Source organism: Pogoniulus pusillus, chromosome 25, assembly GCF_015220805.1.
Source record: "Pogoniulus pusillus isolate bPogPus1 chromosome 25, bPogPus1.pri, whole genome shotgun sequence".
Classification (NCBI taxonomy): Eukaryota; Metazoa; Chordata; class Aves; order Piciformes; family Lybiidae; genus Pogoniulus; species Pogoniulus pusillus.
In genome coordinates, this window is record NC_087288.1 from 473,590 (window position 1) to 500,529 (window position 26,940).

Sequence of the window (26,940 nt, forward strand, 5' to 3'; positions counted from 1 at the left end):
TTTCCTGCTCCATTCCCTGCTGCTCTGCCCCGGGCAGCAACCATTCACTTTTTCTTCTTCCTCCTAGATCTTGTTCAAGAAAGTGCTGAAAGGGGAGGTGACTCCGGAGCACCTGATCAGGATGAGCCCGGAGGAGCTGGCGTCCAAGGAGCTGGCTGCCTGGAGGCAGAGAGAGAACAGACATGTGAGGCTGGGCAGAGGGGGGCTGAGGCAGCCTGAGCTGCTCTTGGCAGCCTTGAGGCATGCAGAGAGTCTCGAATTCAGGCTGTACAAAAAAAGCCAGAGGGCTTCATAGAGTCCTAGAGTGGCTCAGGCTGGAAGGGATCTGATAGAGAGGGTCCGGGAGGAGCCCATTGAGATGGGGCTGGAGAACCTCTGCTGTGGGGACAGGCTGCAGAGCTGAGACTGCTCAGCCTGCAAAGGAAAAGGCTCCAGGGAGAGCTCAGAGCTGCAGGGGAGCTGCAGGCAGGCTGGGGAGGGACTGTTCAGAAGGGGCTGTGAGGACAGGCCGAGTGCAATGGTTTGGAAGTGGAGCAGGGCAGAGTTAGGTTGGGCATCAGAAGGTACAGGGATGAACTTGGAGGGTTGCTAACTTCTGTGAATCTGTGATTAAATGTAGAGCTGAAGCTCTTTGTACCTTGCTTCAGTCTGTGCCCTGCTTGCCATTTGGAATAGAAGAATTTGTTCATTTCCCCCCCAGAATTATGAAATGGGCTGGGTTGGAAGGGACCTTTAAGCTCAGCTCCTTGCAGCCTCGTTGCAGGTGCTGATGTTTGGTGGTGTTCCAAAGGTGTGTGCTCTCTGCTGGCAGTCAGCATCCCTGACCCCTGGCGGTTGTTGTGCTTGCAGACGATTGAGATGATTGAGAAGGAGCAGCGGGAGGTGGAGAGGAGACCCATCACGAAGATCACTCACAAGGGGGAGATCGAGATCGAGAGCGAGGCACCCATGAAGGAGCAGGAGGAGGCCATGGACGTGCAGGTGGCAGTGCCCTGGGCAGGGCCGGGCTGGGCTGGGCTCTGCTGCTCCAAGCTGAGGTTCAGTTGCCCTGCAGCCTCTCTGCCCTTGCTGGGGTAGTCTGTTCTGTGTCCACGACTTCTGGTGGCAGTGGCAGAACAGACAGCGTGGCTGAGAGATCGTTGGGAACAGCAATTAATGGATTGGGCAGCAGAGGAGACTGTAAAGCTTAGCTGGAAAACCACTGGGAATAGCAACGAGTTTGTGAACAGCTGCAAATGCTTTCACTGTGGCCTGGCCTGGAATAGAGTTATGGATACAAATCAGTGCAGCTGATAGTGCACAGTGCCCTAAATCTTGCCTCAAATATAGGTAGGAAGGGAAACTAATTAATAGCAGAAAACACTCAAAGTGTTATCTGAAGTATATTTATTCCTGGCTATTAAGTTAATATTAGAAAGGCCAATCAGTCTGAGCTGGAAGCTGGCCAGTAGCACCATGTCACTAACAGCAGGAAATACTCTGCATCTACCTTAAAACCAGTTGGGAAGAGCAATGCACTTAGTATCAGAAAAGACTTTAAAGCATTCTACTGAGATAACATGATTAATGCCAGTTAATTCCTGTAATGGCAGGAAATAGAGCTTACCTGACAAGTTAATGTACTAGGAGAAAATACTTTCCATCTTACCTGAGGAACTTTTGCTAACACCAGTTAATTAATTCAGTAGTACAAATGACTTCAAACCTTAGCAGAAGGAGATAAGAAAGTTCAGTGTTATTAGCACTTGTAAGATATTATTTAACTTAGACTTGACTGATTTACTTTAGCTCATGATTGTCTTGGTGCTTATGAGATTTGGTTTAGATGAGACTCAGTTTATTTATTGGATTTAATGATTTCATGAGGTTTGATCCCAGCCTTTGGGGCTCTGCAGCTGCTGCTGACATTTGGTGTCCCCAGAAGCTGTTGGATAGGTCTGGAATGGTTAATGGCTGCTGATGTTCTTTGCTCTCTCCTAACTGTGTTGGGTTGTGCTGCAGGAGCCCAGCCTGAAACTTCTGGAGAAGGCAGAGGAGGCTGACAGGGACAGGGAGGTGCCTGAGTCTGCATCTCCAGACACCACCAGCCAGCACAAGAACCACCTCTTTGACCTCAACTGCAAGATCTGCATAGGTAGGGCTGAAAAGAGTGCCCAGGGCCCTCCAGCAGCCTGGGGCATGCTCCTCAGCCACAAAGCTCAGTGGGCTTCTGGAGTGCATCCATGGAATCATGGCATGGCCTGCTTGCAAAACACCTGGAGATCATCCAGTCCAACCACAACCCACAGCTCCCTCCTAAGCTCCTCAGACATGGCTTTGAAACACCTCCAGCCATGGGCACTCCACCACCTCTCTGGGCAGCCTCTGCCACTCCCTGACCACTCTGCCACCAAAGACATTTTTCCTCCTAAACCTAACCCTGCCCTGGCACCATCCCAGGCCAGTTCCTCTCCTCCTCTCACCTGAGAGCAGGCAGCAGAGCCCAAGCCCAGCTCCCTGCAGCCTCCTCTCAGGAGCTGCAGAGAGCAATGAGCTCTGCCCTCAGCCTCCTCTGCTCCACACTGCACACCCCCAGCTCCCTCAGCTGCTCCTCCCCAGCCCTGCTCTCCAGAGCCTGCCCCAGCTCTGTGCCCTTCTCTGCACCTGCTGCAGCCCCTCAGGGTCATTCTTGGAGGGAGGGCCCCAAAGCCAAACCCAGCACTGCAGCTGTGGCCTCAGCAGTGCCCAGCCCAGGGGCACTATCCCTGCCCTTGGCCACCTGGGCACAGCCTGGCTCATCTTCAGCCAGCTGCCAACCAGCACCCCAGGCTGTGTTCCCACTGGACCAGTGCCCCCTTTACTTCTCCCCAGGCTGTAAGTTCTTTGTCCCACCCCACTGCAGTGCCACCCTGGAGTGTCTGATGCTTGCCTGGGCGCCGCTGCTGTGGCGAGGTGGGGTTGGAGCGGCGATCTGCAGCGGCAGCCCCCCGCGGCTGCGCGGAGCAGCCTGCGGCGCTGAGCCCTGCCCTCCCCCCGCAGGGCGCATGGCTCCCCCGTCCGATGCCCTCTCCTCCAGGAAGGTGAAGGTGTCGGTGGGGGTCGCGCGGAAGCCGTCGGACAACGAGGCCGAGAGCATCGCCGACGCCCTCAGCTCCACCTCCAGCATCCTGGCTGCAGAGCTGCTGGAAGATGACAAACAAGACCCAGCCAAGTCCTCGCTGCCTCCTCTCCCAAAGTAACACAAGCTGCCGAAAGGCATCCTCAGCTCCTGCAGCCCGACCAGCCTCCAGCTCTGCCAGCCTGGGGCCAAGCTGTGGCCCTCAGCACCACAGCCCTGCCTCTGGGCATCTCCTGCAGGGGTGGGGATTCAGCTCCCTGGGCTGCCTGTGCCAGGCTGGCAGAACCCTTTCAGTCAAAAAGGCTCTCCTCATGCACTAACCCTGCCCTGGTGTAACAACCTCAGGCTGCTTCCCCTCATCCTGTCGACTGCCACTAGGGATGGGAGACCACCCCCTACCTGGCTGCAGCCTCCTCCCAGGTAGCTGTAGAGGGCACTGAGGTCTCTCCTCAGCCTGCACAAGCCCAGGTGCCTCCCAAGCCACTGCACGAGTGCCATGGGCATCTGCCTGCTCTTTCCACTGCCCATCCAGTGGAACGTTCTCAGTGCCTTCTGCTTTCCTTCACAAAGAAGCAGATTCATGGCGCGGGCTGGGTTGGGAGTGTCCAGACCATCCAGTGCCAGCCCCCTGCCACAGGCAGGGACACCTCCCACTAGCCCAGCTTGCTCAAGGCCTCATCCAGCCTGGCCTTGAACACCTCCAGGGAGGGGGCATTCACAGCCTTCCGGGGCAGCCTGTGCCAGTGTCTGCCCACCCCCATGCTGAATTAGAATGCTGACTGTTGTTACCTCTTGGCTCTGTCCTGTTCTGACAGTGGGGTTTGTTGTGTCTGGTTTGCAGGTCAGAAACCCCTGGCACCGTGGAATGTGAAAGTCTGTTCCTGGCACGCCTGAACTTCATCTGGAAGGGCTTCATCAATATGCCTTCAGTGGCCAAGTTTGTCATCAAGGCTTACCCAGTGTCTGGCTCCTTTGAGTATTTGACAGAGGTATTTGACAGTGACTGCAGAAGAGTTAATCAACCATGAATTCAGCTGTGGGGCCTTGGTCCACTTGTGGGCTGATAACAGTTCAGTGATGAAAGGCAGTGAAGGACATGGACCTGCTGGAGAGAGTCCAGAGGAGGCCATGGAGATGGGGACAGGCTGCAGCGTTGTGGCTGCACAGCCTGAGAGAAGGCTGCAGGGAGAGCTCAGAGGTGCATTTCAGTGTCTGCAGGGGAGCTGCAGGCAGGCTGGGGAGGGACTGCTCAGAAGGGGCTGAGGGCAGTGGTTTGGAAGTGGAGCAGGGCAGAGTTAGGTTGGGCATCAGGAGGAAGCTCTGCACAGGGAGGGTGGGCAGAGGCTGGCTCAGGCTGCCCAGGGAGGGAGGTGGTTGAGGCTCTACCCTGCAGACATCCATTGTCAGGCTTGGTGTGTCCCTGTGCAGCCTGCTGCAGCTGGAGGTGTCCCTGCAGAGTGCATAGGGGCTTGAACAAGGTGACCTTGGAGGGTCCCTTCTAACCTGATGCTGTCTGTACAATGGCTCCTGAGGCTGTGCAGCTCTGTCCTGAGCTGGTGACTAAATCTGAGCTGCCTCTTGGTGCTTGTGGAGCATCTTGTGTAGCAGAAAGCAGCAGGGAAGGCAGGACAGGATCTGCTGCTGGAGTAAGGACCTTGCTGGGACCCATTTTCTGAGTCAGAGGTGAGAAAATCAGAGTTGAGCTTTGATTCAGGGCATTTAGTGCCTTTCTGGTGGAGACGTGACAGGTGCTGGCTTCTGCTGGCAGTGTCAGAAGTCTTCTCATCTACAGCAGAAGCCTCTTGGAATTCATAGTCTAACAGGGTTCTTTCTGGCTCTGGTGGCAGTTCTGCTCCTGCCTTTCCATTGCCAGAGTAACTGTCCCTAAAAAGAAAGCAAAAGCTGCTGCTTGCTCTCTTGAGTGAGGTGAGAGACAGGAGGGGGCTGCAGCTGCTGGGAGCAGCAGGCTGAGAGCGCTGCTGGGGCTCAGTGCTGTTCCTTGGCCGTGAGCAGATCTCGGGCTAAGGGTGAGGTCTCTGCGGCTCTGGGCTGTGGCTCTGCAGAGAAGGGCAGCACAGGCAGGGCCCTGCCACACGCCTGTTTTTAACACCACCTTGGAGGTGCTGCTTCTTTAGCGTGACCGAATTCTGCTTTCAAGTGCTCCTCGAAAAGGCCATTTCTCGGGGCTGCCTTTCAGGCACTCGTTGGGATGCTCCTAGCACTGTCTGTAGTGCGGCAGCAGCCGCCTGCAGCTTTCGGTGCAGCTCCTGGGCGGCTCTTGCTGCCGGCTGCCCTCTGCCTGCTGCCCTCATTCGGTAGTTTCAAGGACTTCTAATACTGCTGTGCTAATCCTGTTCTTTCCCTAATAGTACCTTTTTACTACTGCTTTTAAAGTCCTCTTTTTAATGCCACTCTCCTGAGTGCTGCTCCTATAGTACAGCTTTTCAATCCCTGCTCTTTAAGACCCCTTTTTAATGCTGCTCTTTACCCTTGAAATGCTACTCTTGGAGCGCTACTTTGAGACACTTTCAGCTCTTGCTTCTCAAGGCCTCTGGCGAAGCTCTGCTTTGGGAGTGCTGCTTTTGGAAAGACTACTTTTAGAGCAGTGCTTTTTAGTACTGCTTTTTAAATAGACCTTTTTTCTAGTACCTTTTATTACTACTTTTAAATGACTGCTTTTCAGTTGCTGCTGTTCAAATGCTGCTCTTTACCACTCCTTTAATTACTGCTCCTTACTACTGCCCTTTAAACTACCACTCCTTAGGCATGAAACTCAGATGCTTTTTAATGCTACTTTTAGCACTCCTGATTTTTCTGTACTGATTTTAAATGCTATCTCAGAGGCTCTTTTTTGGGTGCCAGCTTTCTGGATGCCACCACGTTGGGTGCTCCCTTCAGGAGCACTCTTTAACTACTCCTTTTTGATACTACTATTCTTAAACACTGCACATGAAACACTGCCTTTTCAGATCCATTTTAAATACTGCTCTTCAATGCTGCTTTTCCAGCACAGCTTTCCCAGTTGTTTTTCATTACTGCTTCTTAAACACTACTTCTTTCCAATCCTACTTTTCAAACCTCTTCTGCTTTATTCCAGCAAACTGCTTTTTCCTTTCCACTTTCCTAAATGATCCTAAACCTCTGGTTTGATGTTTGTGAGCAGTAACTCCAGAGCATCCAAGACCAGTTGCATGTGTTGAAGAACAGCTCTGCAGGTTGTGTTTTATCCTCTTGATATAAGATCTGATTTGATCTTCATATTTAAGATCTTATTCTGTGCAGCAGTGTGAGGATTTCTGGAGGTTTGCTCTGGCAGACAGCTGCAGCTGTGTGCAGAGCATACAGGGTGCCCAGGGACACCTCTCAATTAGATTCAGCTGCTCCAGGCTTCACCCAGCCTGGCCTAGAACACCCCCATGCAGGAGGCAGCCACAGACTCCCTGGGCAGCCTGTGCCAGGCTCTCACCACCCTCACACTCAACAACTTCTGTCTCAGCTCCACTCTCACCCTGCTCTGCCTCAGCTCCAAACCATTGCCCTTGGCCTGGCTCAGACCCCCTCAGCACAAGTCCCTCTGCAGCCTTCCTGCAGGATCCCTTCAGGCACTGCAGACAGCTCTGAGGTGCCCCTGGAGCCTTCTCCTCTGCAGGCTGCACCCCCCCAGCTCCCTCAGCCTGTGCTCACAGCAGAGCTGCTCCAGCCCTGGCAGCATCTTTGTGGCCTCCTCTGGCCTCTCTCCAGCAGATCTGTGTCCTTCTGCTGGGGACAGCAGAGCTGGAGGCAGGACTGGAGGTGAGGTCTGAGCAGAGCAGAGCCAAGGGGCAGGATCCCCTCTCTTGCCCTCTGCCCACACTGCTCTGGCTGCAGCCAGCACACAGCTGCCTGCTGGGCTACAGGAGGGCACTGCTGGCTCCTGGGGAGCTGCTCAGCAGCCAGCACCTCCATTTATGAAGAGCTAGAAGAATGCAGCACGTTTTGAATGCATGAGATGGATCCTGGGTGGAGGCTTTACACCAGTTTTTAGGTTGGGTTCAGGTTTCTCTTCTCTTTTCTCATAGGATTTACCTGATAGTATCCAAGTAGGGGGCAGGATCTCTCCTCAGACTGTCTGGGAGTATGTAGAAAAAATCAAAGCTTCAGGGACCAAGGTAAGGAGTTTGCCTGGTGGAGATTTGTTCTTTATTGGCTTCTTTGCCCTGGGGTGTCTGTGACACACCTGACAGTTGTGGGTGCCTGGTGGGGGTGTGGAGTCAGATGGGTGGCAGCTTCTGGCCTTGATCTTATCAGCTCATCTTAGGCTGCCACTTGCTGTTAGAGAACCCTTGGATTCACAGAGTTGTTTGGGTTGGGAAAGGCCTCCCAGAGCATCCAGTCCACCATCAACCCAGCCCCACCATGGCCACTGAGCCCTGGCCCCAAGTGCCATGGGCACAGCTCTCTGGAACCCCTCCAGCCATGGACACTCCACCTCCCTGGGCAACCTCTGCCACTCCCTGACCACTCTTGCACCAAGGACATTATTCCTCCTCTCCAACCTACCCCTCCCCTGGCACCATCCCAGGCCTGCTCCTCTCCTCTCACCTCAGAGCAGGCAGCAGAGCCCAAGTCCAGCTCCCTGCAGCCTCCTCTCAGGGAGCTCTGCCCTCAGCCTTCTCTGCACCTGCTCCAGTCCTTCAGTGTCCTTCTGACAGTGAGGACCCAGAACTGAACTCAGCACTGAACCTATCCAGGGATGATCTCCAGAGGTCTTTTCCAGCTCCACCCAGGCTGTGGTTTTGTGATTCTGCCCAGGATCTTCCATTTTTTTTTTGCTCCCCTTCCCTGCACGCAGCTGAGCTCCCTGAGTGACACCCAACCTCCCAGCAGCCTTTGGTTAGCTCCTGCCTGGCTTCTGCAGGGACCTCCTGTCTCAGGTCTAGTTCACTAATGAAGCCTTTGAAGAGTGTCAGCCCTGGACTCTGTGTGCTACTCTTCTCCCACTCCCAGTGGCTGTCTTGGACACAAAAGCTTTGCCCCCACCCTGGAGGTGTTCAGGACCAGGCTGGATGAGGCCTTGAGCAGCCTGGGCTGGCAGGAGGTGTCCCTGCCCATGGCAGGGGTTGTCACTTTAGGATCCTGAAGGTGCCTCCAGCCCACTCTTCCTCTTGCCCGGCGCAGGAGATCTGTGTGGTTCGCTTCACGCCGGTGACGGAGGAGGATCAGATCTCCTACGCCCTGCTCTTCGCCTACTTCAGCAGCAGGAAGCGCTACGGAGTGGCTGCCAACAACATGAAGCAGGTGAAGGATTTGTACCTCATCCCCCTGGGCTCCTCAGACAAAGTCCCACATCACCTGGTGCCTTTTGATGGGCCTGGTAAGTACAGGCTGCTGGAGGGCAGCACAGAGAAGACAGAGACCTAGGGGTGCTGGTGGGCAGAAGGATGCCCAGGAGCCAGCAGTGTGCCCTTGTGCCCAAGAGCATCCTGGGGTGGATCAGAAGGGCTGTGCTGAGTAGGTCCACAGAGGTTCTCCTGCCCCTCTTCTCTGCCCTGCTGAGGCCACAGCTGCAATGTTGTGTCCAGTTCTGGGCCCCTCAGCTCAAGAAGGAGCTCAGGGAAGTGCTGGAGAGAGCCCAGCCCAGAGTCCCAAAGCTGCTGCAGGCAGTGAGCATCTCCTGTGAGCACAGGCTGAGGGAGCTGAGGCTGCTTGGAGCAGAGGAGCCTGAGGGCTGCCCTCAGTCTGTGCTAAAGGTGTGCAGGGCTGGAGCCAGGCTCTGCTCAGGGCTGACCAAGGGCAGCACAAGGGGCACTGGGGGCAAGCTGGAGCAGAGGAGGTGCCAGGGAACAGGAGGGAGAACTTTGTCAGTGTGAAGGTGCTGGAGCCTGGAGCAGGCTGCCCAGAGGGGCTGTGGAGTCTCCTGCTCCCTGCTGCAGCCAGGTCCTGAGGAGGTTTCACCTCTGTCCCTTTCTGTGCAGGGATTGAAGTCCATCGACCCAACCTGTTACTGGGGCTGATCATCCGCCAGAAGATGAAGAGGCAGATCCCTGCTGTGGCCACTGCTGCTGGTGGCTTTGTGGATGAACCTGCTGAGAGCAGCTTGGGCACCCTGCCACCAGAGAAGAAAAGCAAGCCAAGCAAACCTGAAGTCTCTCAGCATGAGCTGGCCCTGGAGGAGGAGGAGGAGAACGATTTCTTTAACTCCTTCACAGCAGTGCTGCACAAGCAGAGGAACAAGCCCCAGCAGGCCAGCGCTGAGGATGCTGCAGCAGTTACTGAGCCCTTGGTGGACAGCACCAAGCACGAACCACCAAAGCCTCTCAGATTTCTGCCTGGTGTTTTGGTTGGGTGGGAAAATCAACCTTCTGCTCTGGAGCTGGCAAATAAACCCCTGCCAGTGGATGACATTCTTCAAAGCCTCTTGGGTACCACGGGGCAGGTGTTTGAGCCCAGCAAGGCAGCAGCAAGCTCCAGCGAAGACATTCCCCTGCTAAACGAGCAGGCAGCCTCCCAAGAGGAGGACATGGACCTCGAAGGGACTCCTGAAGACACTGAAGCAAAGGCTGCTTTGGATGACCCCCCAGAACCCAGCAGTGCGGCTGTGGATGCAGCAGCTGGAGTGGCCTCTGGTTCTTCAAGAAGTGCTGGCTCCTTGGTGGGGTTGAGCCTTAAGGGGAAGCCTCCAGATGTCTCCACAGAGGCGTTTTTAACTACTTTATCCGCTCAGAACAAAGAAACTGAAGAGGGCAAAGAAAACGACCCAAAGAGGCAGCTACCTGACAAGGACAGTGCTGCCCAGGAAGCCAGAAGGACCACACCTTCCAGCTTGTCGTCTTCTTCCTCCTCCAGTGCAGGGAAAAAACCCAATGAGAACAACCTTGCAGCAGGCTCCTCTGAAGGTGCCACTGCCACCACCTCTAAATCCCCACCCTTCATTAATCTTAAGAGGGACCCACGGCAGGCAGCTGGCCGGAGCCAGCAGGCTGCAGAGAGCAAGGAAGGGGAGGCCAGCAGGGGCGAGGAGCGCCAGGGCACCTCGGGGGCTGAGCCAGCAGAGGCAGACTGCAAGCAGCCTTCTGCAGAAGCTGGCCTGAACCCCTACCAGGGCGATGCTCAGAGCAGCGAGGCACAGCAGGGGGCAGCTGCCGCCAAAGCGGAAAGTGCCACTGCGGATGCCAAGCAGCCTTCGGAGGATGCCCTGCTGCAGGGTGTGGAGGCAGCAGCTGCCTTCAGGAGAGGCTCGGCAGCTGCTGCAGCTCACTTTGAAGCAGAGAACCCTTCTCGCTCTGACTTTCTCTCCCAAGTGCCCAGCCCTGTCCCAGGCAGCAGCTTCCCACCCGTCAGAGCTCCGCAGCAGAACTTCCAGCATCCCAAATGCAGCCCAGCTGGATTTCAGTTTCAGGCTCCTGCGCCTCCCAGCTTCCCTCCGCAGAGCAGCCCCATGTTTGCCTTTCCTCCTCACCTGCCGCCTCCGCTCCTTCCTCCTCCTGCCTTTGGCTTCCCTCAGGGCCCGATGGTGCCCTGGCCCCCCGTGGCTCACCTGCCAGGTCAGCCACCGCACTTCACAGGGCCCCTGCCCCCGGGACTGCCACCGGTGGCGCACAAACAGCCTCGGTTCTTGGGAGCCGACAACTTCTTCCTGAGCAAGGACAGCAGGAGGCCGGAGAGGCGCCACAGCGACCCGTGGGGCAGGCAGGAGCAGCCGCAGCATCCGGAGAGGGGCTTCAGCAGGGGCAAGGGCGAGCAGCACAGGCAGAGGTTCTACAGCGAATCCCAGCAGCAGAAGAAGGAGAGGCATGAGAAGGAGTGGAGCTGGGAGCAGGAGTCTGAGCGGAACAGGCGCAGGGACAGGAACCAGGAGAAGGAGAGGGAGAGGGAGAGGAAGGGCAGAGAGGAAGGGCAGCGCGACAAGGAGCGAGCCCGGTCCCCGCACGCCGCCGAGGGAAAGAGCCCCAGAGAGACTAAAAACCCCGAGAAGAAGGGGGAGAAACCCAAACCCGAGGAGGACAAAGAGAGGAGCAAAGAGAAGCATAGGGAGAGGGAGGGCGAGAAGAGCAGAGACAGACACAGGGACCACAGCGACAGGAGCAAAAGCAAGAGGTGAAGAGCTGCAGGCAGACAAACCTATAGGCAGAAGCCTTCGGGGGGAGGCTCAGACTGTCCATGAGAGAGGAGAAAAGAAGCCCCACAAAAAGCAGCCTGTAGGATTGGGATTGTGCCATTTGGGTAGGGCTTGTCCTCGCTGGCTGGCAGAGCTCTCTGTGGCTCTGGTGCCACCCAAGGTACCAAGCCTCAGTTCCTTTGCTCATGAGACCAGCTAGAAGTAGGGACTGGAGCACTTTGAACCACATCTCTGCTGCTGTACAGCCTCAAACTTCCACCACTTCTGCAGCTTGGGAGGTCTTTGGGGGATTTTTCGGTCCTAGCTGAGGCTTTCCTCAAATCCTGCAGAATTGAGTTGCTGCCTTTTGTGGTCTCTTCTGGTTTAAGATCATTTAAAAAGTCAATTTCAGGCTCTCAGATCCTTTTTGGTTTGTTTGTTTTGCACTGATTCTAACGACTCAGAATCCCCACCCATCAAACCCCATTGCTTTCTGGAACTCCAGTTCTCCAGGCATCGGAACCCCTTTTTGGTTCCACACATCCTGCCCCCTCCTAACCCCCTCGGTGCTGCACAGGAGTTGGTTTCTCTCGATCCTTCCATCAGCCACTAAAATCCATTCCATTTCCTTTCAATTCTCTTGCTCAGCCCCTGGAGCAGTGCGGGAGCAGGACAGGGCAGGCTGAGCTGCTGGAAGGTTTCAGTGCTTTAAACTGGACCTGGTTTACTGAGAAACCCAACATTTGTAAGCTAACAGACTCAGCTTCCTAGCAGGCAGTTCATGTCTTCACCCACTTCTCTTCCCTCCCACCCCTTTTTCATTCCCCCTGCCCGTTTTCCTCTCCCCTCCCCTTGCCCGAGGCCGTGCTCCCTGGAGCCTGTACATGCCTTTGTGTTTTGCTACCCTTTTTACTGTACAATGTAAATATTTTAAGGGATATTTTGATTCTGAACGGATAAACCTTTCTCACCTAGTGCCTGTGCTCTGCTTCCCTGCCTGCCACACGCCAGGGGACAGCCTCGGGCCTGCGGCGTGCGCCCAGGACACCACAGCGGTGCTGCACCTCAGGGCCTGGTTCTTCCAGCTCTGGGGGGGTGCAGAGCAAGGAGAAGGCCAGGAGGTTGGGTCCAGGGTGCCACACCTGTGGTACACTCCATGGCTTGGTCCTTTTGGGTTTGGGGGTGGGAGAAGGGCAGGAGGTTGGGTCTGGAGTGCCACACCTGTGGTACACTCCATGGCTTGGCTGTTCCAGCCTTGGGGCTGAATGGATTTGTGGCCCCGTGGCTGTCACCACTTCTAGAAGCTTTTCCCCACTTCCCCCCTTAATTCCCACTGTGAACATTGAACCCTTCTGCTTTCATCAGCTGGACCTTCTTGGAGTCCTGGAAGAGCACCACGTCCTTCAGCTTGCCCACGAAGCCCTGCTGGAAGAGCCCTCCTGTGACCAGGCTGACACTCCTGCCCAGCTCAAAGCCGCCCAGGTAGCAGATGCCGCCGTAGTTGAGGGCAGTGTAGCTCCTCTGGGGGTCGATGTCTTCGAACACCACCAGCTCCTCGTCCAGGTAGACCTTGATGCAGGTCTGGTTCTGCAGCACAGTGACGAGATGCCACCTTTGGTCGCAGCAGGGGGGCAGGTGGCTGTGGGTGAGAGGGACGGAGATCCTCTCCCCGAGGTTCACCACCACCTTCAGCCTGCCCCCGGCCAGGCCGATGGCCAGGAAGTCGTCGTCCTCGTCCTCCCCTTCTCCCATCCAGGCCAGCAGCCCCTCGGGCTGGCTGGTGCTGAAGTTGAGGGAGAGGCGGCTCTGCTGCAGGTCCCTCTTCGGGTAGAGAGGGTCTCTGTACTTGATGTAGGAGCTGCCGGTGAACTCTGCTATGAAGAAGGTGACCCTGCGCTGGCAGAACCTCCCTGCCCAGCCCAGGGAGCAGGCACAGCTGTAGGAGGCGGCAGCCGGCTGAGGAACGCAGAGGGCTTGTGGCCCGCACTTGTTGCGCTGGCAGTGGACGGACTCCTGGCAGCTGGCGCCCGCCCAGGGGTGCGGGCAGGCGCAGGAGAAGCCTCGGGGCCGCGGGTGGCAGGTGCCGTTGTTGCTGCAGACGCCGTAGCCGCAGGCGGTGCCGTCGCAGTCGCCCACGTTGGCCCCGCCGCTGGCCCCGCCGGCGCTCAGCCGCAGCTCCCTGCCGTTGATGGCAGCTTCCCTGACGCAGCCGCTGAAGCCCGAGGGGTCGCCTCCCGCTGCCAGGGGGTGAACGAGCTGCGGGGAGGACACTCCCCCGACAAAGAACTCCGTCTGCGCGTCCAGTGCCTTCATCCCGGGCTGAGCTGCTTGCGTGATGTTGATGCCATCCAGCTCTAGGTAGCCTTCGTTGCCAACCCTCCCTGCCCGCAGCAAATGCCACCCGTGCCCAGCCGTGGAGACCTGCTGGAAGCTCTGCAGGGTGATGGTCCTGTCCCCCAAGTTGTATCGGAGCTGCACGAATGCCCTCACCAGCGATATGCAGAGGAAGTCACCTGCAGAGCAGCAGACAGAGCAGTTCAGGCTCAGGGCAGTGCCTGGGGGCAGCAGCCGGAGCTGCCTGCTGCACTCCCCACATCCACAGCTGCCTGTCAATAACCCTGGGCCAGCAGCAGCTCCTGCTCCTGCACCGGGAGCGGGGAGGGGTGTCCTGCCTGGGGGCAGCTCCATGGAGAAGGGCCTGGGAGTGCTGGGGCACAAGAGCCATGGGCCAGCAATGTGCCCGTGTGTCCAAGAAGGCCAGTAGGCACCTTGCAGGGATGAAGGAGAGTGGCCAGCAGGAGAAGGGAGGTTGCCCTGCCCCACCAGGAGGACTGTGTCCAGTTCTGGGGTCCTCAGTTCAAGAGGGACTAGTGGAGAGTGTCCAACAGAGAGGCACTGAGAAGCTCAGGGGCTTCAAACATCCCCTCTGGGGCTGCTCCTCTTCAGGCTCTCAGCCCCAGGGCTCTGAGCCTTTGCTCCTCACAGAGCTGCTCCAGGCCCCTCAGCATCCACTGGACTCTCTCCAGTAGTTCCCTGCCTATGGCAGGGGGTTGGAACTGGATGATCTTTGAGGTCCCCTCCCGACCAACCATGCCATGATTCTGTGATCGTGAAGGTCCCTCCCATGTCAGCTAATTCTGTGACTGCTCCAGGAGCTGCACAGTCCCAGCTTGCCTCTTTTACCAAGGCAGAAGCCATTACCTATGGAACAACCAAGCCCATCCTATCGGTGTGCTCCAGAGAGCACTCCCAGGGAAAGCACAAAGATCCTGCCCTGTGGCCATCAGCTGATTAACTCTTACATAGCTGGGGGAAGGAAAAGGCCTTCTGCAGAGTGCTCCCTGCACTGATGCCCAGCAGAAAGCTGCTTCACATCTGCTGCCTGCTAAGAATACTTCCGAGTCCTTCAGCAGGCTACTTGTGGCTGGATTGGAAGGGATTAGGTGAAGGCAGACCACACGAGCTGGACAGTTGGCTTTTGCCCCTCCTGCCAGACCTTCAGGCAGTGAGAGTGGAGCCAAGGAAGGCTGCAGGCATTAAGTGGCTCTGCAGAAGACTTCCTTACTATAGGGAACTGCTATGGTTTTTAGGAAGTGACTTGAAGAAAATACTCAGAGGGGCAGGGGTTGGAAGGGACCTCTGGAGATCACCGAGTCCAGCCCCCTGCCAAGGCACCCACCTGGAGAAGGTCACACAGAACACATCCAGGTGGGTCTGGAAAGTCTCCAGAGAAGGAGACTCCAGCACCTCTCTGGGTACCAGGTGGAGCTTCTGACATTCCAGTTTGTGCCCACGCCCCTTGTCACGCCCCATGGCACTGGGCAGCACTGAACACAGCCTGGTCCCACCTTCCTGCCCCCCAGCCTTGAAGCACTGCTCAGCCCCCCTCAGGCTGCTCTTGTCCAGGGTTAAGCAGGTGCAGGGCTCTCAGCCTTTGCTGCTCACAGAGATGTTCCAGGCCTCAGCAGCTGTGCAGCCCTTTGCTGTGCCCTCTGCAGCAAGTTTCTTGCCATGGAGTTTAACTGAGTCAAATGTTGAAATACTTTGACAAATCCTGAGAACAGAAAAAGGAGCCTGAGGGATCTCCTTGCCCCCTGCCCTTAGATACTGAGCAGCATTAAAAAGACAGAGCCAAATTCTTCTCACTGCTGTCCACTGTCAGCAGAAGGGCCATGGACAGCTCTGTCCACCAGCACTGCCAGCTCACACAGCCTTAGAATGGCTCAGTGGACTGGACCTCAGAGATCCCTATCCCAACCTCCCTGCCAGGGCAGGGACACCTCTCAACTGCACTTGGTTGCCTGAGGCCTCAACTCAGCTGCTCCAGGTCCTTCTCCATAGAGCTGCTTCCCAGCAGGCCACCCCCTGCCAGCTGCCCCTGCCTGTGGCACCGGTGCTGGGGGTTGTTCCTCCCCAGATGCAGGCCTCAGCACAAGCTCTGCTCCCCCCCAGCAGCAGCGGGTGCCCCGTCCCTACCTGCCCGCGCGCCCAGACGCTGCGCAGTGTAGAACAGGATCCCATCTGCAGCCAGGGGCTGGAACTGGAGTCTGATGTGGGTCTTGTGGCGGATGTGGGAGGGTGCAAAGGACATCCAGGAGTCGTCGTTGCTCCTGAAGGATGCATCAGTGATGGAGATAGCTGGAAACAGCAGAGAGGCCTCGGAAAGGTGTTTGGAGAGGAACATGAAGGAACATGGGACGTGGGTGAGCAATCAAGTCCAACAGCGACCCAACCCCACTATGGCCACCAAACCCTGGCCCCAAGTGCCATGGGCACCCCTCCAGGGAAGGGGCTGTGCAATGACTTGAAAGAACTGAAGGAGCAAATGGCGCTGGACAAAAGCAGGGTCAGAAGACAACATCCAACAGTTCACAGCTCTAAGTGTCTTGGGGCTCCTTACAGAGAAACTCCTGAAATTACAGTCCTAGAACCACTGAAAGGGTTGGCTTGGAAGGGACCTGGAGGATCACCCAGTGATGGGCAGGGACACCTTCCACCAGCACAGGCTGCTCAAGGCCTCATCCGGCCTGGCCTCGAACACCTCCAGGGAGGGGGCATCCACAGCCTCCCTGGGCAGCCTGTGCCACTGTCTCCTCACCCTCACTGGCAAGAGTTTCTTCCTCCAGTGTCCGTGTTCCCTCTCCCACCCTCACCTGTGCTGCTCTTGTGACCTACCTTGTTCACAGTAGGCCCCTGCGGTGCCCAGAGGGCAGCGGCAGGTATAGCCGCCGGGCAGTGGCACGCAGGTGCCCCCTTGTGTACAGCGGTGTGGAGGGTCGTGCTCGGGATCACACACGGACACTGCTTCTGTGCAGAAGGCTCCTTTCCATCCAGGGAGGCAGTCACAGCTGTGGTGAGTGAGGGAGCAGAGAGAAGCCAGCATTACCACCAGTTACCTCAGTGCCACCTCCCTGGGCAGCCTCTGCCACTCCCTGACCACTCTGGCACCAAGGACATTTTTCTTCCTCTCCAACCCGACCCTCCCCTGGCACCATCCCAGGCCAGTTCCTCTCCTCCTCTCCCCTGAGAGCAGGCAGCAGAGCCCAAGCCCAGCTCCCTGCAGCCTCCTCTCAGGAGCTGCAGAGAGCAATGAGCTCTGCCCTCAGCCTCCTCTGCTCCACACTGCACACCCCCAGCTCCCTCAGCTGCTCCTCCCCAGCCCTGCTCTCCAGAGCCTGCCCCAGCTCTGTGCCCTTCTCTGCACCTGCCCCAGCCCCCCTCCTTGTACTCACTAGACAGTGGCTCCCCTGGCTCTGCACTCGCCCCCGTTCCTGCATCTGATCAGGCTGCAGGGGGAGTCTCTGCACTGCCCAACGCTGCGGCCGGAGCTGGGCTGCCCTGCCGGAGCCCCTGGCCCGCGGAATTCCTGCTGCATGCTGCTGCGGACTTGCACATCGAAAATGCACCCTTGGGAGTCGAAGGGAAACAGGAATCACCAAGTGAAGTGTAAAGCAGAGAGGAGAAGTGAAGCCAGACCAGGCAGCAGTGCCAGCCCGCGAGGCAGGGCTGCAGCTGAGCGCTGCCGAGCTCCCGCGGTGCCTGCCAGCAGCTGAAGGGCAGGCAGGCAGGCAGGCAGGCAGTGCTCTCGATGTCTGGCTTGGCAACCTCCAGCGGCTTCAGCCAAGCCAGTCCCATCCAAGCCAAACCCATCCCACCCCATCCAGTCCAGTCTCAATCCTAGGAAGATACATTTCAAGGGTGGATTTTGCCCAAGCATAGTTGGTAGAGGTAGGGAATGGTTGGACTTGATCATGCTTGAGAGCATGGAGAAGCATTTGGCTAGTAGGTCAAGGGAAGTTCTCCTGCCCCTCTACTCTGCCCTGGTGAGGCCACATCCTGAGTGTTGTGTCCAGCTCAGAGGATGGGGCCTCCACCACCTCCCTGAGCAACCTCTTCTAGCATTACTGAAGACACAGGACACCCTTTTGGGGTGCTGCTGTGTAGGGGGCCAGGAAGGGATGATGTCACAGGGACTCCTGAGCAGAAACTGGAGGTACTGAGAGCATCAACAAAGCCTCTCCTGGCATCGTGGTTCTTGCAGTCAGACATGGCAAAGCCACAGAAGTCTCAGCAGAGGAGGTCCAGTTTGTGTCCTGAGGCAGAGGCTTCAGCTCTTGGTGCCAGGAGCAAATCAAACCCTTGCTGCATGCCCTAAAGGAACTGAGCCCAGCCCCAGCCTTACCTTCAAAGCTGCTGCGGAAGCGCAGGCCCCTGGGCAGCAGCTCTGGAGTGTACTCCCCATAGCCTCCTAAGTAAAACTGGCTGAAGACGTTGAGTCCAACCAGCCTCCCAGGGGCAGTGATGCTCCTGTTCTGCTGCTCATCCACCTGCCAAGGGGCACAGCAAGGGAATTCAGCTCCTCCAGCACCTGCTGATGAGGACAGGCCTCCACTGTCCCAGACTCCCACAGAATCACAGTACAGAGGGATGGAATCCCTTCAAGAGCACCGCCCCCCATGTCCCTCAGCACCACATCTACAGGTCTCCTCCAGGGAAGAGGAGACTGGCAGCCTGGTCTAGGCCCTGACAACGTTTCTGGGGAAGAACCTGTTGCTTGTGTCCAGCCCAGACCTCTCTTGGCACAACCTGAGGCCAAGCCATCATCCCACCCACCACCCTCCAGCTGGTCAGACCCAGCTGTGTCGCCACAGGAGGTGGCCCAGGACAGAGAGAGCCCCAGGCTGCAGCTACAGGCAGATCCACTCAGCTCTCCTGGCTGATCCACGGATCAGCTGTCCCAGAGCCACTTCTGCTCCTGGGGGAAGACATGGACATGTCCAAAAGGTGCCCCAGGAGCCTCCTTTCCTGCTCCCCCTCAAACCTTCAACACCACCTGACCTTGCCTTGGGGCTTGGCTCTGCTGGGGTCCTGTGTACCATTCCCTCTGCCCCAGCCTCAGGTGTACCCAGGTCCCTCATCTCACCCTGCTGTGTGGGTGGCTGAGAGGCTCCCCAGGGTGCTTGGCAGGGGGCATCCCTAGAGCGCCCCAAGGCACTTCAGCCCTGGCCTCTTGACACCCTGAAGCTACTCTGCTCCCCAGCAGTGGGTACTGGGTGCACTGGTGTGTGGCTGCAGCCTGACAGGACCCAAGAAGGAGGTTCTCCCGTGGAGCTCTTGGTGGCAGCTCCACCTGAGCAGTGCTCTTGCTTCAGAGTTGTCCTGCTCAGGCTCTGGGGCTTCTGCTGCTGGCTGTGGAAGCAGACATATGATGCAAGGAGGCTGAAGCCTCACTCCTCAGCAAGGGCTCTTGGAAGAGGGATGGTTTGGGCACCAGTGCCCGAAGGCAGTTTGCTAGAGATGGTGAGAGGAAGGAGCCTGTTTCATGCACACAGACACTAGCTGAGGGCATGCAAGGGATGGAAGCTGGCCTGGAAATGGCCTCAAGTTGCAGCAGGGGAGGGTTAGACTGGAGAGGAGGAAAAACTCTGCTGCAAGAGTGGACAGGGACTGGCAGAGGCTGCCCAGGGAGGTGGTGGAGTGCCCATGGCTGGAAGTGCTCCAGACAGGTGTGGCCATGGCACCTGGGGCCATGGTGGAGCTGGGTTGCTGGCTGGGCCAGATGCTCTGGGAGGGCTTCTCCAGCCTCGCTGATTGTGTCTGTGCTAGCAGAAAGGACACCCCAGCGGGAGTGGGTGCTCACCTTCAGCCAGCCCTCCCGCAGGCGCCTGCCCAGGCGCACCACGTGCAGACGCAGGCTCAGATCCAGCGGCTCGCTGCTGATGGTTGCTGTGCCAGAGCCCAGGTTGTAGCTGTACACCACTCTGCCCCTGCGCAGCCCCAGCTCCAGGAAATCATCTCCATTCAGACCTGGGGAGACACAGGAACAGCAAAATAACTACAGGCTCCAGGACTTATCCCAGGGTTTAGGAACTACTGATCCATAAGGTGTCAGTGACACAGGCAGGGGAATGGAGGCAGCCTCAGCCAGTCTGCACCAAGCTGTGTGGTGTGGTTGCCAGGCTGGAGGGAAGGGTCCACCCAGAGGAACCTGGACAGGCTGCAGAAGTGAGTCCAGGCCAACCACATGCAGTTCAACAAGGCCCAGGGCAAGGCCCTGCAGCTGGGCCAGGGCAATGCCAAGCACAGACCTAGGCTGGGTGAGGAGTGGCTCAGGAGCACTATGGAGGAGAAGGCCTTGGGGGTGTCAGTTGGTGTCAAACTGCCCAGGAGGCAGCACTGGGCACAGCCCAGAGCCAGCTGTGTGCTGGCTGCAGGGAGAGCAGCAGCACAGGGAGGGGATTCTGTCCCTCTGCTCAGACCTCACCTGCAGGACTGCCCCCAAGTTCTGGGGAACCCAGCACAAGAAGGACCTGAAGCTGCTGAAGAGGGTCCAGAGGAGGGCATGAAGATGCTCAGAGGGCTGGAGAACCTCCCCTGTAGGACAGGCTAGGAGAGCTGTGGCTATTCAGCCTGCAGAAGAGAATGCTCCAGGGAGACCTTAGAGCAGCCTTGCAGTACCTGAAGGGGCTCCAGGGGTGGTGGAGGTGCTGGAGTCACCATGCCTGGGGGTGCGTAAGAGATGTGTGGATGTGGTGCTGATGTGGTGCTGAGGGACACGGCTCAGGGCTGTGCTGGGATTGTGAGCTCTGGCTGAGTGGTTGGACTTGGTGACCTCTAAGGTCTCCTCCAAGCTCACCAGTTCCATAGCTGTATGGTTCTAGATCACACCCAGAGGGGACTCCAGGAGCAGCTGCCTGTGTCTTTAGCCTCACTGTCCAGTGAGGATGTGGAAGCCTGTGAGGAGAGGCCCTCAGAGTAGAACTGACCTTGACCCTTCTGTCCAGTGAAAAAGATCAGGTTGTCTTGCAGAGCTGAGTGGTGGTTGGCCAGCTGGAACTTCAGGAGGAACTCGTGGGAGAAAGAGATGTTTGGGATGGTGGAGTAAGCGAGGAAGGAGGTGTAGCCAAAGGCATCTGTGCCACTGAAACTTGGCTGGCTGATGGAGACAGCTGGAGGGAAGAGACGTTCAGCGTGAGGCAACAGCTCTAACCTGGCACTTGGAAGTTCTGCTCAATAGCCTGGTTTGGAACCCAGCAAATACTGCTAAAAATGCTTATTAGTATTAATAGTAGAGACTTAGTCCCAGAGAAGGAGGCCTGAGGAGGGTGTTGGGTGCTGAGCAGCTCCCCAGGAGCCAGCAGTGCCCTCCTGCAGGCAGCTGTGTGCTGGCTGCAGCCAGAGCAGTGTGGGCAGAGGGCAAGAGAGGGGATCCTGCCCCTTGGCTCTGCTCTGCTCAGACCTCACCTCCAGTCCTGCCTCCAGCTCTGCTGGCCCCAGCAGGAGGACACAGAGCTGCTGGAGAGAGGCCAGAGGAGGCCACAAAGATGCTGCCAGGGCTGGAGCAGCTCTGCTGTGAGCACAGGCTGAGGGAGCTGGGGGGGTGCAGCCTGCAGAGGAGAAGGCTCCAGGGGCACCTCAGAGCTGCCTGCAGTGCCTAAAGGGAGTGGAGCTGAGGCAGAAGTTGTTGAGTGTGAGGGTGGTGAGAGCCTGGCACAGGCTGCCCAGGGAGGCTGTGGCTGCCTCCTGCCTGAGGGTGCCACAGGCCAGGCTGGGCGAGGCCCTGGGCAGCTAAGCCTGGTTGAGAGGTGTCCCTGGGCAGGGTGGGGAGGTTGGGACTGGACGATGCTGAGGTCCGCTCAGCCCAGGCCGGTCCATGGCTGCTGCCCGCCCTGGGCTCCGCCGCTCAGCGTCCCGCCGGGTGCGGACTCCCTGCCTGCTGCTGCCGCCTGCTGGCGGCAGAGGACATTGCCGCTGGGAGCAGCCGGCAGGCAAATTAGCCAAGGCAAAGGACCCTCGGACCCCGCCCCGGGGCGCAGCGGGCACAGGGCTCTGCTGAAGAGGGCAGGCAGCGCCTCACGGAGTGGCTCAGCCCTGCTCTCCAGAGCCTGCCCCAGCTCTGTGCCCTTCTCTGCACCTGCTCCAGCCCCTCAGGGTCCTTCTGGCAGTGAGGGCCCACAGCTGAACCCAGCACTGCAGCTGTGGCCTCAGCAGTGCCCAGCCCAGGGGCACAATCCTGCCCTGCTGCTGCTGCCCACACCAGTGCTGCTGCAGGCCAGGATGAAGGCCACCTGGCACCTTCATCCCACCACCTTCCATGGATGGCAGGAAGCAGAAGCAGAGGTGAAGACTGGTTCTTACCATCGGTGCAGAGGATGCCAGATCTTCCATAGGGGCACAGGCAGACAGCATCTCTGCTGGACTTTGGAACACACGTGGCACCGTGCCCACAGGGGTTGCCAGCACAGGTGGCAAACTGGCAGAGCTTTCCAGAGTAGAGCTTGGGGCATTCACAGAACCAATTCTCTGCATCACTGACAAATGGAAACCAAAATAAAAGTGAAGCTGATTGAATACCAAATGGCCCTGAAAGAGCCCAGGGTGGGCCCACCTCTGCCCTCACCTGCCCTCACCTGCCCTCAGGGACAACCACGGAACGTGTCTGGCTGGAGGAGGCCTGCAGGACCATCCCTGGCCAGCTGGATATGGTTGTGCTACAGACAGAGTGGCAGGGCTGGGAAGGGACTTCTGGAGATGATCCAGTCCAACACTCCTGCCAGAGCAGGGGCACCTAGAGCAGGGCACACGGCAACGCATCCAGCTGAGCTCTGAATATCTCCAGAGGAGACTCCACAGCCTCTCTGGGCAGCACAATTCTTTGTTTTGACTCTCTGAACTCTCCTAACTTGCTCCTGTGCACCCAGCAGGCTGCCCAGGAAGGCTGTGGAGTCTCCTCTGGAGATCCCAAACCAGCCTGGATGTGTTCCTGTGCGACCTGTTCTAGGTCCTGTGTGGGCAGGGAGCTGGACTGGTGACTTCCAGAGGTCCAACTCTACCTTTCCATGGCATTAAAGACTCTGCTGCTGTTAAAGGCTAACTGCTGCTCAGGGAGAGTGTCTGTGAGGAGTGCTAAAGATGGGGAAAAGCCCAGACACCATGACCTGGTGGGCAAAGAGAGAAGAGTGGCAGCTGGGCAGGGCAAGGCTGTTGGCAGAAGGCACCCAAGGTGCCTGGCACCTCTCTAAAACGTCTGTTGCTGCAGCTGCAACTAATCAGAGATTCACAGCATGGGCTAAAGGTCGACCAGTGCCAACCCCTGCCACAGGCAGGGACACCTCCCACCAGCCCAAGTTGCTGCAGGCCTCATCCAGCCTGGCCTTGGACACCTCCAGGGAGGAGGCATCCACAGCTTCAGTGTTCCAGTAAGGAATTGTCTCCTATTTTTCCATTTTATCCCAGAGTCACCTTCAGCTCCTTCATGCTGCTGTTATGCCCCAAAGACACAACTCAATTTACTGTACCCAAGGCTCCAGACACCTCCCACTTTGGGGCAGCCAAGAAAAGCAGCAGTTTTGCAGAGCCCCTCCAGCTGTTAGCAAGAAAAGATGTTCCCTTTGCAGCAGCCTCTTGCCGTGTGCCAGCTGAGCTCACAGCTGCGCTCAGCGCTGAGCTGTGCTGCTGGTGGGACACAGTCGGGCAAGGAGCAACAGAAACCTGAGTTCATCTGGGAACCAGGAGCATAAACCACAGAAGCACAGAGTTCACCAGGTTGGAAAAGACATTCGAGACCACCCAGCCCAACCTATCACCCAACACCTTCCAATCAACTAACCCCTGGCACCAAATGCCTCATGCAGCCTCCTCTTCAACACCTCCAGCCACACAGACTCCACCACCTCCCTGGGCAGCCCATTCCAATGCCAATCACTCTCTCTGACAACAACTTCCCCCTAACATCCAGCCTAGACCTGCCCTGGCACAGCTTGAGGCTGTGTCCCCTTCTTCTGTCCCTGGCTGCCTGGCAGCAGAGCCCAACCCCACCTGGCTACAGCCTCCCTGCAGGCAGCTGCAGGCAGCAATGAGCTCTGCCCTGAGCCTCCTCTGCTGCAGGCTGCACACCCCCAGCTCCCTCAGCCTCTCCTCACAGGGCTGTGCTCCAGGCCCCTCCCCAGCCTTGCTGCCCTTCTCCAAACACCTTCAGCATCTCAACATCTTAGGTGGAGGGGCCCAGAACTGGACACAGCACTGAAGGTGTGGCCTGAGCAGTGCTGAGCACAGGGGCAGGAGTGCCCTGGTCCTGCTGGCCACCCCACACCTGATGCAGGCCAGGATGCCATTAAATCATGCAGGCTCACCAGCCCTGCATCAACCACTGCTGCCTCCCGCCAGGCACAGCTGGAACCTGCCCTCCCTCCTGCCTAAGGAGCTGCAGGCATAGCCTGAAATAGTTTGATGTCCTCTTTGATGAAGGTTAAGCATCCTGGAGAGAAGACCTGGTCCTCCTCTACCTAGGCTACCAGAAGGTCTCATCACCATCGTCATCTGCAGGAGTGCTCTGCTCTGCACTGCCAGGGAACCTGGCCCCCTGCACACCACAACCTGCAGCACATTCCCACCACTGTCACACTGCAGGAGCAGAGCTGCTCCCAGTGGACCTCAGACACCCTGCCACAAAGCCCCACACGCATGTTCTTGCAGCCAGCCCGAGGACAAGGGACAATAATCCTGCTCAGCACCCCAGAAGGAATTATCCTGAAGTTCAGAGGGCTGTCAGTGTGCTCTGACCTGAGTGCCACAGCCCAGCACAGTGGGATTGGAAGGGAGCTCTGCAGATCACCCAGTCCAACCCCTGCCAGAGCAGGGCACACAGAACACCTCCAGCTGGGCTTGGAGGCCGTCAGAGGAGACTCCACAGCCTCTCTGGGCAGCCTGCTGCAGGCCTCCAGCACCCTCACATCAAAGAAGTTCTGGGTCAGTGCTTGAGTTCTGTCTTCCAGTTCCAGGCCCTCACTGCCAGAAGGACCCTGAGGGGCTGGAGCAGGTGCAGAGAAGGGCACAGAGCTGGGGCAGGCTCTGGAGAGCAGGGCTGGGGAGGAGCAGCTGAGGGAGCTGGGGGTGTGCAGTGTGGAGCAGAGGAGGCTGAGGGCAGAGCTCATTGCTCTCTGCAGCTCCTGAGAGGAGGCTGCAGGGAGCTGGGCTTGGGCTCTGCTGCCTGCTCTCAGGGGAGAGAAGGAGAGGAACTGGCCTGGGATGGTGCCACGGCAGGGTTAGGTTTAGGAGGAAAAATGCCTTTGGTGGCAGAGTGGTCAGGGAGTGGCACTGGGCTGGAAGTGCACATTTCCTGCTCACATTGAGTTGTCAACTGACACCGAGTCACAGAAGGCTCTGGGCTGGAAGGGAGCTCCAAAGCTCATCCAGTCCAACCCCCTGCACTCAGCAGGGACCTCCTCCACTAGAGCAGGCTGCTCACAGCCCTGTCCAGCCTCACCTGGAATATCTCCAAGGCTGGGGCCTCAACCACCTCCCTGGGCTACCTGCTGCAGTGCTCCAGCAGCCTCCTGGTGCAGGACTTGTTCGTCACATCCAACCTACATCTCCTCTTCCCTGGTTTCAGAGCAGTGCCCTCAGCAGCCCAGGCCCTTCCAGATGTGACTGAAGATGTCACATTTTCTGTGTGCTCTTACCAGCATCAAAGCTTCCTTACACAGGAGGTTCACTTCTCATTAGGGCTGAACCTAGCAGCCAGTGTGAGGAGAAGTGTCAGGAGGGTGACCCTCACCTGGTGCAGGTCCCCCCGTTACGACAGGGCTGATAGTCACAGACTGGGACGTTGCAGTTCTCCACGTTCCTGCCCCCCAGGGCCTCGTCTATGAGGAACAGCTCCCGGCTGTTGACTTGGAAATCCCTGATGCAGCCTTTGAAGCCATGGATCTCTCCAGCACATCTGTGAACCCCTGCGGGAGCAGGAACACCTCCGAGGAAGATGGATCCAAAAGGGACCTGCAGAATCAGGAAGGGAATCGTCTGCTAAGGAATGTCACCTGTGGTGGCACTGCAAGGAAGGATAATGACAGGGATCTGCTGCAGAGAGCCCAGGAGACAGCCACTGAGATGCTGGAGGGCCTGGAGTAGCTCCGAGAGGAGCAAAGGCTGAGAGCCTGCAGAGGAGAAGGCTGAGAGGGGACCTGCTCAGTGTCTCTGGATGGCTGAGGGGTGGGGGCAAGAAGCAGGGGCCAGGCTCTGCTCAGTGGTGTGCTGGGACAGGACAAGGGACAATGGACACCAGCTGGAGCCCAGGAGGCTCCAGCTCAGCATGAGGAGAAAGTTGTTTGGTGTGAGAGTGTTGGAGCCTTTGCAGTCCCTCTGCAGCCTTCCTGCAGGAGCCCTTCAGGCACTGCAGGCAGCTCTGAGGTGCCCCTGGAGCCTTCTCCTCTGCAGGATGCACCCCTCCAGCTCCCTCAGCCTGTGCTCACAGCAGAGCTGCTCCAGCCCTGGCAGCATCTTTGTGGCCTCCTCTGGCCTCTCTCCAGCAGCTCTGTGTCCTCCTGCTGGGGCCAGCAGAGCTGGAGGCAGGACTGGAGGTGAGGTCTGAGCAGTGCCAAGTGGCACAATGCCCTCTCTTGCCCTGCTGCCCACAGGCCTTGCTGTGCTGCTTTGTTTACCTAGGCTGGAGGTTGGCTGCTCAGTTTCAGGTGAAGTTGGCAGATGCCAGAGGCTGAAGCCCAGCAGAATTTCCTGCCATTTGCAGAGCACAGTGAAATGCTGACAGGCAGCAGCTGTGCTGTGCTCTGGGGACCTACCTGAGGTGTTTGGTAGGGCAGGGACAGTTTGTGCTGCAAGGGAGGGCTTCCACCTGCAGCCACTTCAACCATGCAGGAGCCTCCGGGGCTGCTCCCAGGCAACGTGTAGCTGGAAGGAAGAGAAGATCTGATGAGGCCTCACAGGGCTGGCAGTGCCCCCTCAGCTCACCAAGGGCCCCTGCCTGCATGCCTGGGCACTGCCATGCCCTGGACACAATCCTTCCAGCCCCAGGGATGCTTGCACTGCCCTGAACACAAGCCCCTCAGCTACTGGGAGTGTTGATCTGTGCCAGGGTAGGGAGGCTCTGCAGAGGGCCCTGGGCAGGCTGGATTGGTGGCACTCCAGAACATGGTCTAATGGGCACAGAGGTGTTGGGCAGACCTTGAAGCACTGCTCAGCTCCCCTCAGGCTGCTCTTGTCCAGGGTTAAGCAGGTGCAGGGCTCTCAGCCTTTGCTGCTCACAGAGATGTTCCAGGTCTCAGCAGCTGTGCAGCCCTTTGCTGTGCCCTCTGCAGCAAGTCCCTGTCCTTAAGCTGGGCAGCCCAGCCCTGGGCACAAGGCTCCAGATGTGGCCTCAGCAGGGCAGAGCAGAGGGGCAGGAGAACCTCCCTTGTCCTGATGGCAACAGGCTTCTTGATGCCCCCAGGCTGCCCTTGCCCAGGAGGGCACATTGCTGGCCCATGGGCAT

At 57.9% G+C, this 26,940-nt stretch overlaps 2 protein-coding genes across 4 annotated transcripts in view; one reads left to right on the forward strand and one right to left on the reverse strand.

Moving 5' to 3' along the window:
- The window catches only part of PHF3 (PHD finger protein 3), a 33,770-nt gene extending 22,177 nt beyond the window's left edge, over positions 1–11,593 (forward strand). For all 3 annotated transcript variants that reach the window (XM_064164122.1, XM_064164123.1, XM_064164121.1), the window contains 8 exons: positions 68–184; positions 850–981; positions 2,002–2,134; positions 3,019–3,214; positions 3,939–4,086; positions 7,156–7,245; positions 8,255–8,450; positions 9,052–11,593. In XM_064164122.1, the coding sequence (XP_064020192.1) occupies positions 68–184; positions 850–981; positions 2,002–2,134; positions 3,019–3,214; positions 3,939–4,086; positions 7,156–7,245; positions 8,255–8,450; positions 9,052–11,177 (3,138 nt within the window). In that variant the 3' untranslated portion in view covers positions 11,178–11,593. The remainder of the gene's footprint in view (positions 1–67; positions 185–849; positions 982–2,001; positions 2,135–3,018; positions 3,215–3,938; positions 4,087–7,155; positions 7,246–8,254; positions 8,451–9,051) is intronic.
- Positions 11,594–12,244: 651 nt separating this feature from the next.
- The window catches only part of EYS (eyes shut homolog), a 91,707-nt gene continuing 77,011 nt past the window's right edge, over positions 12,245–26,940 (reverse strand). The window contains exons 40-49 of the mRNA XM_064164046.1: positions 26,252–26,360; positions 25,231–25,451; positions 21,813–21,985; positions 20,441–20,623; positions 19,315–19,481; positions 17,857–18,001; positions 16,907–17,081; positions 16,350–16,522; positions 15,651–15,812; positions 12,245–13,687 (exon numbers count right to left, since the gene is read on the reverse strand). Coding sequence (XP_064020116.1) covers positions 12,498–13,687; positions 15,651–15,812; positions 16,350–16,522; positions 16,907–17,081; positions 17,857–18,001; positions 19,315–19,481; positions 20,441–20,623; positions 21,813–21,985; positions 25,231–25,451; positions 26,252–26,360 — 2,698 coding nt within the window. The 3' untranslated portion in view covers positions 12,245–12,497. The remainder of the gene's footprint in view (positions 13,688–15,650; positions 15,813–16,349; positions 16,523–16,906; positions 17,082–17,856; positions 18,002–19,314; positions 19,482–20,440; positions 20,624–21,812; positions 21,986–25,230; positions 25,452–26,251; positions 26,361–26,940) is intronic.